Source organism: Felis catus, chromosome D1, assembly GCF_018350175.1.
Source record: "Felis catus isolate Fca126 chromosome D1, F.catus_Fca126_mat1.0, whole genome shotgun sequence".
NCBI lineage: Eukaryota > Metazoa > Chordata > Mammalia > Carnivora > Felidae > Felis > Felis catus.
In genome coordinates this window covers 43,825,956-43,841,929 of record NC_058377.1, presented here as the reverse complement: position 1 = coordinate 43,841,929, position 15,974 = coordinate 43,825,956, and the positions used below count along the sequence as shown (strand labels likewise).

Below are 15,974 nucleotides of genomic sequence, written 5' to 3'. Positions count from 1 at the left end.
TTTCAGTACAGAAATTTTAACAGTAAAAATCTGCCTTTCAAAATCCTAGTAGGAGGAAAAATACAACTTAAAAGAGTTATTATGGAAAATTTAAGGAAGATAATAACTATGTTTTTAATATATAGTAACATAGAAAATTAGAATGTAGATTCTCAGATCTAGTTTAAATCATGGCTTTACCAGATGGTGGCTACATGACCTTGATCAAGTTACCTATCACTCTGTGCCTCAGTTACATTCTTTGTAAATAGACAGGGACCTAAATAATACATGTCTCACTGGTTATTGTGAGGATTAAATGAATTAATTCAGGCAAGGCAAAGGCCACTGGCTGTCTACCCTTTATCTCTTTTTCCTTCTTCATTCCTAACTCTTGGGTGGTGTTATAGTAATGTGCCCACTTAAAAAAAGAGTTTAGGATAACTAGGTATAAGAAGTTCTCAGTTGGGGTTCTGAGAAATTCCTTGAAAGGGAGGCCAACTCAGCCCTCATGCACCTTGCATGCACTTTGCTCTTCTTCCTTCCGCCTGGAATGAGGATATGCTGGCTGAAGCTGAGAAGTCCTCTTGCAACCATGAGAGCGAACGGGAGGAGAGGTACAGACACCTCAGATGTGAGGTGCTGACAATGAACACATTCCAGCCACCAATTATCTTGGTACTTCCTGTTACATGAGAACAATAAGCTCTCATCATTTTAAGCTACATTTCTATTTTATGTAGCTGGATGGGAATACACCTGATCAGCTTTTAACACTGTTCCTGGACACGGTAAGCATTTGACAAACGTTAGATATTATTATTAATAATAATAAAGGGTTGTAATTCACATCCATTTAATGCTAATTTAAATGTACATTTTTGGAAAATTATTTTCCTTTCTTATCTTTATCTGATTAGCTTTCACTTTAAATAAAAAGTTCTTCTAACGAAAAAAAAAAATCAAAAACTATCCCAGACTCTTAGCTCCAAATCCTAAAATGAGGTGTACTAACAACAGATACTCTTTATTGAACATTTAATTTAATCCAGGGCCTACACTTGTTCTATATACAGCTCCCCTCCTAATCCACATGATAGCTTTCTCAGGAGGTATAACCTCCCCTTTTGCTGGACCAGGAACTAAAGCTCAGAAATGTTAAGTAATTTTCCCGAGGCAGGAAAGACTTATTCAGTTCCTTTTGAGTCTGATTCCAAAGCTCATTTCCTTAATGATCACATATTAATTTATTACAGTAATAAATTATTTTGGTTAGAGATAAAACAAAAAGGCAAATAAAGTCTGAAAAGGGCACACTGTGCCAAGGAACTTCTGGAAAATCCTGCTTTGCAGGCTGGAAGGGTTTGGGGCCATCCTTCATATAACAATTCTTTCTTTATCTGGGAAAAAGATGAATGCCTCTGTTTCTCTGGAGAGGATGGTTTTGGAATTTTAGACCATTCTACTCCCAGGAGATAATCATATCAGTAAAAACAACTAGAAGTGAGAGGGTGTTAAAAAGGCTGAAACAGTATTTAAAATCTATCTTGCTCTAATGGTTCTCGAACATTAGTGTGCATCAGAATTTCCTAGAAGGTTTATTAAAAACACAGGGCTGGGTTCCACCCCCAGATTTTCAGAGTCAGTAAATCAGGGCTAACATCTGAGATTTTTATTTCTAACATTGTCCCATGTGACATTGATGTTGCTGGTAGAGCAGATAAGGAGGATAGGGAGTGAGCTGGGGCAGGTGGTGATTTTAAATATGTTGATCAGGGTAGGCCCTTAACACCTATGTCAGTTAAGACTTGGTGGGATTGATAGGTGATGGCCCACATTGTTTGGACTTTAGGAACAACTTAAGGAAAGACACTTCACCAGCAGCGGGTTAAGAAATCTCTACTTCATGTGTGATTTTTTTACCTAATTCAATCACATATAAATAAAAGCAACACTGTTTAAAAAACCACTTTGACTGATGTTTGTTTCTTGAAAGTCTGAATTATTCAATCAGGTCTTACGAATAGAAGCCATTAATTAATTTAGGGTTTGCAAAGAGAAAAATTCTGACAAGGAATTCTAACAAACAGATATATTATTAAAATCATACCACCACAAACCATTATGACTTGATAAGTTTAATATAAGGCTTTTTTTTAAGTTTATTTATTTTTTGAGGGGGGCGGGTGAAGAGACATAATCCCAACCAGGCTCTGCGCTAACAGCACTAATATAAGGCTGCTTTAAAATTCACCTAATCTAGGGGCCCCTGGGTAGCTCGGTCTGTTAAGTGTCCAACTCTTGATATTGGCTCAGGTCATGACCTCACAGTTTGTGGGTTCGAGCTCCAAACAGGGTTCTCTGATGTCAGCACAGAATCTGCTTGGGATTCTCTGTGTCCCTCTCTTCTGCCCCTCCCACATTCTCTCTTAAAAATAAACACTTAAAAAATGAATAAATAAGATAAAATTCACCTAATCTATAGAATTCATAAACAGCATCTGAAATCATGGTTTAACTCTGATGACACCACCCTCTTGTAGAGCTAAGAATATTGTTAAAGAGCTAGAAATCACTTTATGAAAAAAGGAGGTAGTTCCATTCCAAGGAAGTTAAGGTGGGAATTTAAGATTTGTAACAAAAGAAGAACTTCAGGCCACTTTCTCTCTCACCTAACAGACAATCTCTGAGTCAAAACAAACAAACCAACGAACAGTAATCTCAGAAACTAAAAATACCTAGTGTCTGAGAAGATATATGATAGCAGAGAGTGCAGGACGGGGCAGAACAACATAAGTAGACAGCTCGCAAAGGCGCTAGATAGAAAAGCACACATGCGTACTTTATCCCCTAGAAACTGTTTACTTTCTCAGCTCATTTTGGGATTTTGGTTGTCTGGCCTCCCAGCTGCAGGTTCCTCTTGGCCCTATCCTTGATCCCCTCCTTGAGTCCGGATAAGCTCATCTCTCACTCAGCACTGAGGTATCCTTGCTGCCTTCCCACTAGCCTTGCACTAACATAATTTCTTGACTTATCACACGTCTGAGCCAGTCTTCCCAATTTCAGCACTGCCTCAGTTTTTGTAGGGTTGTTTGTAGGGTTTGGCGGTCCACTTTGCTTCTGCAATCCTGACAGCAGGGTTTCTATGAGTGACTGTCAGCCCAGGGGCTGGGACCTACTTCCAGCTTAATTCTGACATCTTGCTTGCCTACCTTTGCGAGTATCAAATGAACTGAGGATCCTCATTACTGCATTCCATACTCTAGTCAGAATATCAACTTGTTAGATCTCTTGCCAGATGGGTATTGGCATATCACCCACTACACAAAAGAAAACCTAAGTGCAGGGATGAGAAGATGAGAAGCAATAATCCTTTAGGGAAAGGCAAGACTAAAATGTTAGGCATAGCTGTACTTGTGGAAGCTGTACACAGTTGCCTTTGTCAGAACAATGGGTGCCTTCTGGCAGGATCCAGACTGAAGACACTAAGGCAGACCATGTGGTAGGAACCTTCCCCCACCCTGAGTTAAGGCATAGCTTCGAGAAAAGGCAGAAGAGAGCTGAGAATGAGGACTGGTGGAGAGAATCTGCATTTGCAAGGTACTTTGTATTATTTTATTGAACTGTCACAAAGTCTTACAGAGTAGAATTATGCCAGGCACTGTGCATTCCTCAAAGCAATATTAGAGAGAAGCTACTTGTGAAATAGTAAGAAATACTGATTTTGGTCTCTGCCCCTGGCTCCCAACACAGAGCTCCTAAATCTCTTGGAATTTCCTGGGTGATGGGAACCTATTTTTTTCTAATGAGGTGCCTCTTGGTAGGCTCGTTGAAGGGGGCTACTAGTCACCACAAGCACCAGGCCATGATTAAAATCTTGGAATGTTCAGCTCTACCCTATATTTTCTGGAGAGAGAAGCTGAGCAGGAAATGAAGTTAATAATCAATCATGCCTCTGTGATGAAACCTCCATAAACTCCAATGCTGTGGGGTTCAGAGAGCTTCCAGGTTGGTGAACACATCTACAGTCTAGGGAGGGTGGTGCAGCTCAACTCTATGGTGACAGAAGCTCGGGGACTCAAGACCCTTCTAGACCTTGCCCTATGTATCTCTTCATCTGGCTGTTCATGTTCATCTGTGTCCTTTATCATATTCTTTACTACACAGTAAATCCATAAAGTATTTCTGGGTTCTGTAAGCTGTTCTTGCAAATGATTAAATCTGAGGAGAAGGTCATGGGAATTTCTGATTTGTAGCCAATTTGGATAGAGATTGTGGGTACACTGGGGACCTACTACCTGCTGTTGGCATTAGAAATGAGGGTGGACATTCATATGGGAATGGGGTCTATACTAACTCTGGTTAGTGTCCGAACTGAATTGAATGTAGGACACCCAGCTGGTATTGAAGAATTGGTTGGTGTGGGAAAAACCACACCCTATATCTGGTGTCTGAAGAATTGTATGTGAGAGTAAAAGAAATAGGGAGTTTTTCCTATGGTACCATTATTACCTCCATTTGAAACAGAAACCAAAAAAAAAAAAAAAAATGCTCAGAGAGACCTGCCACTTGTTCCCAGTCATGGGACCATGAATCCAGGATGTGATCGAAGTGAAAATGCTTGAAACCCTTCTTTGAACTCCTTCTTCTCCCTGCCCCTCCCCTTCAGTTTTTATCCTCCTGCCCTTTGTCCAGTAGTCATGACATTCTTGTCATGTGCCTCCGAAAATCCTGAGATATCTACCTGCTTTTCCCTGTTACTATCACCACAAAATTGATCCTTTCTCATTGATTTCCTGAATATAAAATTATCAGCTATCTAGTGTGCTAGCCCTCATGTCCTCATGTACCTCATGTCCCTCTCTGGCTCCATGGTAAACTATGAAAATGTGAATCTAATGATTTTGCTCCTTTGCTTAAAGATCTTTTATGATGTTCCATTGTCTTCACAACAAAGTCCAAGCTCCTGTAAATGACCATCCAGCTCCTTCATGGAGTGGTCCCTGCCCTCATTTCTCCTTACACCCTAGCCCTTCAGTGTGTTTACACAAACTGTATATGTGTGCACATACACACACTGTATACATGTGCACACATATTGTATACATGTGCGCATACACACATGTACACACACACACACACACACACACACACACACACACACACACACACACAAAGGCTTTTCAGCAAGAATACCTGAAGGTGATCAATGAACAACCCACTTCCATGGCTCTATATGCTGTTATGCACCTCTTCATCTGGCTCCATACCATTTGTCAAGACTTTACTCAAAGGGAAAATTAAACATCACATGAATTACCTAGATAGGAAGACACTTTCTCTTCTCTTCTTCCACTGAATTTAGCGCATTGATCTGTAACTATGGGCCTTTCCATTAAAGTCTGATTCTGCCTTTTCCTCACTAGACCCTAGGTCCCTCAAAGCCACATGCTATGTCCTTATTATTTTTGTATTCTCAGTAATTGTGACTGCCTCTAGTGCACAGTAATTGTTCAATAAATATTTGAAGGATGGATTAAGGGAAAAGTGGAGAGAAGAATGAATGAGAGACACTATGGCACAATTAGGTATAATTTAGGGACCAGGCAGACCTTGTGTTTGGGACCCAGCTCTTTCATATGACTTTGGATAAGTCACTTCACCCTCATTTAAATAAACAGATGAAATCTGGAAAAGTCTTCTGAGGCTTCGCAGTTTAAGTGTATCACATGATATCACCATTTGAAGCCATTTTTAAGCAATCCATTAGAAATGGTAAGGCATTGCTTTTATTGTCTAAATAATGAAGGTTATCCTGTGGTAGTAAACCGCATCAAAGGGGAATAGTTCTGAATTTTATCGTAAATAATATTCCTTTCTCTTAATAATTATCAAATCCAGAGAACTTGATCTTCATGAGAACCAAATAAAGATATGTAACATTTTATTCCTACATTTTCACAGTATTTTTATGCACATTCTGGTTAAACTTCCAGAGTCATTGGATCATGTTTTGCTGGCCTAATTGCTAAAATGGTTGCAAGTCATTTGTGAGTAAAATTATTCCAAATGTCTTCCAATCGTTTTATGCCTCCAAGCTGCACCCATAAGGATATGAGTATTTATAGCTACTCTCTTGTTTAAATACATTATAAACCTAAATCCTTCAAAGTTAATGACAGTGACACCAAAGAAATGAGCAACAAACCTTATGTTTCATTATCTCCATTTCTTTCCTCTAACCTATGAATCAACATTTGTTTTGTACTGGGTATACATTCATTTTCTTCTTTTCATTCATCTGTTTCTTTTTAAAAAAAAATTTTTTTTAATGTTTATTTTTGAGAAAGAGAGACACAGAGTGCAAGCAGGGGAGGGGCAGAGATAGAGGGAGACACAGAATCCCAAGCAGGCTTCGGAATCTGAGCTGTCAGCACAGAGCCAGATGCGGGGCTCGAACCCACGAACTGTGAGATCATGACATGAACCGAAGTTGGGCGCTTAACTGACTAAGCCACTCAGGCACGCCTCACCTGTCTCTAACAATGGTCACACCTATTCATGCTCCAAGAAGTTTCATGATGCAACATCTCCAAATACATCCTGATGAGAATGGATGTGCTGGGCTTTGGCAATGGGTCAAATGGAAGATCACAAATGTAAAAATGTGATGAATGAACAGTATTATATTTTGGAATAATGTTTCCCAGCAGGGAACATTTTTTTTTCCCTAATGGCTTTCCATTAAAACACACACACACGCACACACACACACACACACACACACACACACACACTTCAAGAACTGGTCAGTTCTCTTCTTCACAAATATTTTTTCACTGAATAAAATGTACTCTTTTCCCTATTTCATTATCTGTTAGGTCATCTCTTGATAACAAGATGCTTAAGATTATAGGTACGATATGCTGACTGGAGATCCTACCCTCAATTCAATTACCACCGTCCACTTATCAGCTTTTATTAACCAGGGCAGAGTGTGGATCACTAGAAGGTCAGCTACACTATGCTCTGCGAAAACCACCCTGTAACACTACACCATATAGGGCAAACAAGTTACTTCTTAAACCATATTTCAGCTTTTAAAACATGTCTCACTAATAGAGTCTGTATTTAGTGAGTCACTAAAACAAGCAGAAAAGTGAGGGGAAAAAAATCTTAGTAAACAGGTATACTGCATTATGAATGAAAGCAACAAATACTAATGGTCTGATTACATTTTCAGCTTTCTGGAAATTTTTGCATGTCACAAAATTACAAATTCCTTGACTTATTTGTTATCTTCAGTAACAAATAAATGATATTATATTTGCAAGTGAATACAAATGAGAGACTAAATGAGGATATTTAAAACCATGAATAATTCAAAAATAGTTTAAATTAGGTCTAGACATACACAAATTCCTGCCCACTTATATTTATTGAATGGCCCTTAGCACAATGGTCTCTTCTACCCCAGCATTCTTTACATGGGCATTACTACATGCCCAGAGTTTTTGTTCCTATGCTCTATTCTGGACCAATTTAACACTCCTCAGGCACAGCACAAATAGAATTCTATTATCCTTTCTCTGTTCTCAGCACCTCCTAAAATTTCACTGCCAAACTAGACATTATATGGGCAATGGGAGGATGCAGATGCTTAATATTCTATAACTTGAATAAACTAACTGTATTTAATCCAGAATTTTTTCATAAATGTTATTCAGACCCAGAAACCTTTAATTAGCATGCTTTCATTTGATAGTTCAGAAAACTGAAACTCATAAAGCTGTTAAGTGGTCACCAAAGCAGTGCCTCACATCAGCAATAGTTTAGAAATATTAAATAAATAGTACTTCCCTAAATATTAGTAAGGGCAGGTTAACAGAAGTATCCTGTTATAAGATCAATGAACGATCTATTTCCCTAAGGTGTTTGGAAACATGCAATTCTAGTTAATTCTATATGTAATTTTAAACGAATAACACTTGCAGCTAGAATGAAGTATGTGTCAAGTTGAGTTCTAAGTATTTTTTCATTTATTAATTTATTCAATCTTCATAACACCCCTAAGTGGTAAGTATTATTATCTCACACCTTCCACACAGGTGGATCTGAGGCACAGAGGGTTAGGTGACCCAAGTCACAAAGTCAGCTGTTAAGACAGTCTGCTTCAGAGTCTGTACTCTTAATCACCACGACATGGGGTATGTGGCATCAGTGGATGACTTTTATTCTTCCAGTCCACAGATGCAAACAAAACAAAACGAAACAAAACAAAACAAGATTACCCTAAGGATTAGACACTGACAAAGGATTGCCACATGGCATCTCTGTTAAATATTAGCATGAATCACATCACTATCAGAAAAGTAATCTAAGAGCAAAAGGATACATGTAAGAACATACAGCTAAGGAAACTTAGGGAAATAGCTGCAAACAGATTACCAACAGAGAAATGACTGTGATTCCCCTCTTCAAGCAAAAGTATCAGGCAGACAGGAAGCCTAAGAGGCAGAAGAACAGGCATCAGTGGCCTCTAAACAGCAGCTGGAGACAAAAACACTGACAGACATGTGTCAATTCCTTCGGGTTCCTCTGTGCTCCCTGTCAATACGTATATGAAACACCATGTATGCATGGAAGGCTGTCCAGGCTTTTTGTCTGTCCCTGAGGAGGAACCCCATCAGGGGACTAGAAGATTATTACTTAAGATTAAATCTGGATTAATATCAAAGACAAAGAACAGGTAATTTGGATTCTGTATTTAATTTTGTTATCAGAGTTAAAGAAATACTATCAAAGCTAAGTATTAGAGGAAAAAATTATTCTAGAAAGTGAAATTCAGTGGATACTTGAAAACACTGCCAAACCAAAGAATGAGTCATTTATCATATTGATTGGCTTTGATGAAATATATATAAATCAAGCTCTAATTCTTTAACTTGGTGAGCTTCCTTTTCTATATCAGATACCAGATTATTCACTCTCCAGCTTGTTGTATGGTAGCTAGTAAATACAATAAGACATTTATGAAGTAGAAGGTGCACCGAGCTTCTACAGGAGGGATCAAGATACTAGCATCCATCATCTTTTAGGGAAAAGGATGCCTAATAAAAAAAAAAAAAAACCCTGCTACTTCCTTATTTTCTGGAAAGATGAAGGCATATTCCTTCAACCAATAAATAACCTTCTGGCATCCAAGAGAAGAAAGAGATTCCACTTCCCATAATTATCAAGATAGTAAAGAGGAATATACAGAAATTACTACAATCATAGCTAACATGTGGGTTATTTGAAAACCACTTATTACAACATGGATGAATCCTTGCATTTAAAGGTTAGAAAACAGGAAACCAGATGAGGGAACACCCACAAAATATCTGTTGCTACTGATATGGATTCAAGCAAAAAGAAGCACGGCCAGGCACCTATAAGACCAGGTAACTTACAGTCTGCACTCTGCACATGCTCCCAGTCACAGCTGGGCTGTACCACAAGCAAGTCTTTTTTTTCTGACCCAGCTGTGGGTTAAGACATTACAGTACAGGAGATGCCCTACTTAATTAGGTTAGGGTATTCTAGCTTTTTCAGAAATCCTTAGAAAGAAAACATTGTTTTTTACCTCCCAAATCTCTCCCGTCACCACACCCCTCCCCTTCCCAAGATCCACTGAACTCCTAGTGCTTACTTGGGATAATTTCTAGATTGAATGAAGGGTAGAATCTCAGAGTCTTGACTAGATGGAGGAAGTAGTAAGTCTCGAAATCGTTCTGTCAAAAGAAAAATAAACATCAAGTTGTGAAAAAAATCATTCATGAAAATAATGTCAAAATGAAATTATTACCTATTCTTTTAATTTGTCAATTATTTCCACTGCACATCTTTTATTAGAAATGTACCTACCATTTTATGTAGTACTAAAATATGTCTATTTTACTTTAATGACTCTCTTTTTATGATTAAGATATTGCAACAACTGCAAATACAAATATAAAAAGTACTCATTAGTGTAGACTAGCAAAATCTTATAATTGAAAGATTAGAAGAGATATTTATGACCAATAAATATACCTAGAAAATACACAATCTCATTAGTAACCTGGGAAGTGGCAATCAAAACTACATATGGATAGATAGCATTCACATCATGTGGCATTAGATTGACAGAAATTAATCTCACAAGATGAAGTGTTAGAGAGGATGTGGATCAACATAAGCTCATATATTTCTGGTGGGAATGCAAACTGGTACAATAGCTTTGGAAAACAATTTGGGATTATCTTTTAAATTTAACCTCTGCACAACCTAAATGCCTATATTGCCATTCTGATGTATATACTTGCAGAAACGTTCACATAATGTCTTAGGCAGCAAGTAAAAGAACATTCATAGCAGTACTATTCATTACAACATAAAGACAAACCACTCAATTGCCCATCAACAGAAGAACTGACAATTTGTAGCATAGACACACAATGGAATATTAATTGAAGTGAAACAGAATGAATTCAGTTACAAATAAAAGCATAGTAAAATAGTGAGTGGAAAAAATACTAGTACATTACATACAGAAGAATATCATATATTGAGTTAAAAAAACAACCAAAGTATTGTTTACATATGTTATATATGAAAAAAAGCAGCCCAATAAAGAAAAGAATAATATACATAACCCAGGATAATGGTTATCTTTTAGAAGGGGTAAGAAGATGAAATAGAAAAGCAAAAGGTAGGTCATAATTGTTAATATTTCATATCTATGAACTACTGCATCACAAATGAATACATAAATGAATGCAGACCAGGGATAATCCAATGATGACACTGGCCCATGAACCAAAAATTTGATTAATAAAATTCTGTGCTTATGAAGTTCATAATGAAGGAAGGAGGGAAGGGAAAAGAAGGGAGAAAAGAGGGAGAGAAGAAGGTAAGAGAGAGGAGAGAGAGTAAGGAAATGGGAGCAAAAAAAAAGAGAGAGAAAAGAGGAATGTAAGGAAGGATCTTCAGTTCTACTTTAGAAATAGTTGTACTGCACAGTTATCTGCCTTGCATAAAGTAGTCTATCACTCTGATACTAATCCCGTACTTCCAGAACTAGATATTCATTACCTCTAGTCTTTCCTATGGGAAGGCTTCCTTGATGCCTCCTCTTTTTTTTCTCTCCTCCTACAAAATCTGGAATAGATGGCCCTACTGTGTGTACTCTGAGTATACTCTGTGCTTACACTTACAGAATGTTTCATCCTACATTTCTAATGTTACGTGTAATTGTCTACACGCCTCTCCTTCTCCCTCTAGAAGTATAGTGCCACCAGGATACAGAACATTATCTGATACAGAGTAAAATGTTAGGTAAATATTAGTTGAAATGATATTTCCGCTTTTACTGCATAAAGAAAACTTCCCCAGTTAATCATAATGCCTTTTAGAAAAGCAAAACTGGTCATCTATGAATCATGAAAAGCAAGGGTACCAGACCTCCAGCCTTGAGAGGGTCACACCATCAGGCTGAGACAGAGTGCAAAGCTGAAACTCCAATCTGCAGTAAATCCATCTCTAACTGAAGGTGTGCAATTTCCACAAAATACTGAAAATCTGCAGTTGATGACAATCCCCACTTCCCAGTTACTGAAGAGCCAGATGTTAAACATTTGTGAACACAGTGTTTACAAAGTAGGCTGAGAAGCAGGATGTGGATTTTTCTTCATATTTATTGAAACACACTGAACCAGATATTTAATTGGCCTCTATTCTCCTGCTTGTGTTCACCACTCTGACATTCGTACAGTGCACCTGGGGAGGGACTGAGAAAAGAGTCCACAGAAACAAAAAAGCACAATTTATTTTTCTTCTTCAAGTACACTTCCTCTTTGAGTTCATATTTTCAAAAATCAAATTATATTATTGACTTATCTACTGCTATTTTTAATGAACAGAATTAATGTTTATTTCAATGAAAGGACTAGTAAATTCTTCTGATTATGACCATTGTCTTTCAGTGCACTTTCCAATTTATTGTAGCATTTCATTAAATGAATGATTTGTAGTGTTTCTCCTTTTCCCTTTCCCCCCTCCATTTATCCCTTTCCCAAAACAGATCTTGAAAAATAAAGCCAAAACCCAACAGCAAACATGAACTTTATACCTCAAGTAAAGAACTGTTCAATCAAACAGCTACATTGAATACGATATATCCTTGGGTGCTAAAAATATAAATAAAAGTTTTACTGAATGATTCTCAAACTGATTTAAATGCAAAGAAAAATCAGAATTCCTAATGTAAACAACCATAACATAAAATAGCTGGAGGTTTTCACACACACACACACACACACACACACACACACACACACACAAAATTTGATTGTAAATCTGAAGACAATCTCTAGAGATAACATATTGATAGGATTTAAAACACACACACACACACACACACACACACACACACACAGCAAAAGTAGCATGTAAGAGATTATTTACAAAGCCACCTGAACTATGAAATCTATAATGAATATTCCTACATTCGAAGCATCCTTTAATCTGAATATCATAAATGCAAACAATACCAAGCAAACATGAAGATCCTTCAAGTAGCTATCATGAATGTCAAAAAAAGTTCACATATACACAAATAAAAAATAGCAACCTAAAACTACATCCTTTTAAAATGTTTATTTTTATCATTATATTCATAAATTTCAAAATATGACTAACTTTATCCCATAAATGTATGATTGTTCACTTTTTCTTTATGAGAATAAAAGTACACAATAAAAATTATCCTTAGAGGGGCACCTGGGTGGCTCAGTCGGTTGAGTGTCAGACTTCGGCTCAGGTCAGGATCTCATAGTTGGTGAGTTTGAGCCCCGCACTGGGGACTGTGCTGACAGCTCAGAGCCTGGAGCCTGTTTCAGATTCTGTGTCTCCCTCTCTCTGCCCCTTCCCTGCTCATGCTCTGTCTCTCTCTGTCTCTCAAAAATGAATAAACATTAAAAAGAAATTATCCTTAGAAAAATCCAAGTACGTGAAAAATTATTTAGAATTCTTACATTAGTCCTTCTTTACTCTCCTAGATTTCTGCCTATCAACTAATTAATTAGCAACCCATTGTTTATCAGACGCTGGGAAAAAGACCAAAACAGACGGATATTTCCTTTGTTAAGAAGCAAAATTTTTAAAATAATACTTCATTCTCTTGCAGCAAATGTCACACCAGATGAGCTGCTTTCTCAGGAGGCCCAAAGTCTATTTGTTAAGAAAATGACAGTTATGCAAACACTGGATCTCAGTCCTTCTATGAAGCTCTTAGAATAATTTCATTAAAGCCAATGAAAAGAACGAGAGGATTTTCTGAAAAATGGTATTTTGATGAGTTGACTAATGATGAAATGATGTCTGAACATGATTTTCTACCAGTCGGGGATATACTTTAATTAACATAAGCTTTTGTAGACTTTCACCCACTCTTCCCTTCTCCCAATCAACAGAATGATCCTGAGGCTATCAGATCTGGAGGGCATACTACACATGATTACACTGATTTAGGCTCTCTAGACAATCAATTGTGAGACAATACACTTAATTATTTAAAATCAAAGATGAGAAAAATAAAATAATCTTTCCAATCCTAACTCAAACTTTTGTACATTTATTGTGACTCAATTCTTTATTTTCCCTTTTGTGAACAACAGCCACTTTGTAATCCTCCCTAAACATAAGATGTAACAAATACAATAAGAATTCCCATAACAACAGGGGCGCCTGGGTGGTTCTGTTGGTTGAGGATCCGACTTCAGCTCAGGTCATGATCTCACAGTCCGTGGGTTGGAGCCCCGCATCAGGCTCTGTGCTGACAGCTCAGAGCCTGGAGCCTGCTTCGGATTCTGTGTCTCCCTCTCTCTCTGCCCCTCCCCTGCTCATGCTCTGTCTCTCTCTGTCTCAAAAATAAAAATAAATACATTAAAAAAAATTGAAAAAAAAAGAATTCCCATAACAACAAAAGACCAAAATGCAAACTCCTGAGATAAGAAAATAAAATCTCCCTGTCACAATAAAAAAAAGAAAAGAAAAGAAAAAAGAAAAAGAAAGAAAGAAAATAAAGGCACAAAACGAAAACATGACGCCATCCTTCTGTAACGCAAAAGTCCTTTGCATCTAAAGATGTTATCATAGCCACCTAATTGGTATCTTCAATAAGAACCTAAGAAATAGCTGTTGTTTGCTGGAGGAACACTGTCAAAGTTTTACCATTTCCAAATCATGGTTTCTTTCCAGGTAATCCATTGTCCTTACCTTTGTTTCTCCATAGTCTCCACTATGGAAATGAGTATTTTAACTACTTCAAGTATTATGTTATCATGGGCAAGGAAAGAAACTCAAATAAAACATCTCTAAAGAGTGATAATGTTGCCCTAAAAAACCTGGTAAGAATTTACTGATATTTTTATTAATAGATATTTTTATTAATAGATAGATTTACTGATATTTTTATTAATAGACATAAATTTTCTCCCTCTTCTTTTTCTTTTGAGAGAGAGAGAAAGAAAGATTATTAAGCAGGCTCCACATTTAGCATGGAGCCAACTCCTGGCCTGATCTCACAAACCTTGAGATCATGACCTGGGCCAAAATCAAGAGTCAGATGCTTAACCTACCCAGATGCTTAACTACCCAGATGCCCCTCTCCTCTTTCTTTTAATGCTCATATTACACTTAATTTGCCAGTTTTCATTTTTTTTTTCTTCAAGAAGAATTAAAATAAAATCCTTAAGGGATATTAAAGAGACTTGTTAAAGACTTAATCTTAGTTTTAAAAATAACTAGTATAACCTTTTGGGATGAGCACTGGGTGTTGTATGGAAACCAATTTGACAATAAATTTCATATTAAAAAAATAAAAACAAAAATAACTAGTATAATGTAATGTAGTATCAGAAACCATAAGATAAATGTTGCAAGGAAACAGACATCATCCCCATGCTCTTAGTATTCAAGCAAAATCCATAAATGATTACACCATAATATCACTATTATTTTACAAGGAAAACTGAAGATTATCTCATAATACAGGCAGTATTATCAATGAATATGCATTATACAGGGTAGACCAAAGAACAAATCTTCCTTTATAGTTTGCAGTACTTAGAAGCAACAAGTTATATTAGAAAAGATACCAGACTGGTTGTCAGAAAGTCTGAGTCCTCTATCTATTTCTGCCTCTATTCTTAATCCCTTCTCTCAATATACAAATGAGTGAGATGAGTTCAGTGATTTTCAAACCACTTTACAACTTCAGGTCCCTTAAAGAACATATGCTTCCGGAAGGGAATCTTACAGGGAGATATGAAGGGAATCTTACAGGGAGCTGTCTTGATTTACCTAGGACGGTTCTGGTTATACTTGCTAGCATTTTGCTCAATTTAGTATTCATCTCAGAATCTTATTTTTAAATTAAATGTTACTAATAAAATATGCTAGGGATGCTGTGGTTGATACAGAGAAGCAACCCCCTCCCCCACATTCTGCTTCAGTGAAGTATCTGTCATCTGGTATTTGCTCTGGGGCTTCCCACCAGTTAGGCTAAGGTTTCGTAGAGTCTGCATGGTGGTTCAAGTTCTTCCTCAACCCAATCCCACATCCTTCCTTTTCCCTTCAGGGGCGCTGATCCCTAATAAACATTTTACATTCATAAATTACTTCTCAGACTGTTTCTGGTGAACCCAACCTGCAGCAGATGGCCTTGTTAGACCTCCACTTTGTGCGTAGAGCTTCTGCTATGTTTTCAGCTACCACTGGGTAAGATGCACGTGCATGTAGTTAGGTCAGTATAAATCAATTTCTTTCCAGCCCTTTCTAGAAGTAACCTAATTAACACCTTCATTACAAGTATAGATGCCCATTGTTAAAATGAAGTGCTCTCAGACACACATTCCTTGGGACAAATAACACCATTCGGTTGGGCTGATAGTGGAAGAAGTAAGTTAAGTACC

The 15,974-nt window shown here is 37.3% G+C and overlaps 1 protein-coding gene across 7 annotated transcripts in view; it reads right to left on the bottom strand.

Annotated features, from left to right (window-relative positions):
* The window catches only part of NOX4 (NADPH oxidase 4), a 170,649-nt gene that overhangs the window by 43,548 nt on the left and 111,127 nt on the right, over positions 1-15,974 (bottom strand). For all 7 annotated transcript variants that reach the window (XM_045038630.1, XM_045038631.1, XM_045038628.1 and 4 more), the window contains one exon: positions 9,671-9,752. In XM_045038630.1, the coding sequence (XP_044894565.1) occupies positions 9,671-9,752 (82 nt within the window). The remainder of the gene's footprint in view (positions 1-9,670; positions 9,753-15,974) is intronic.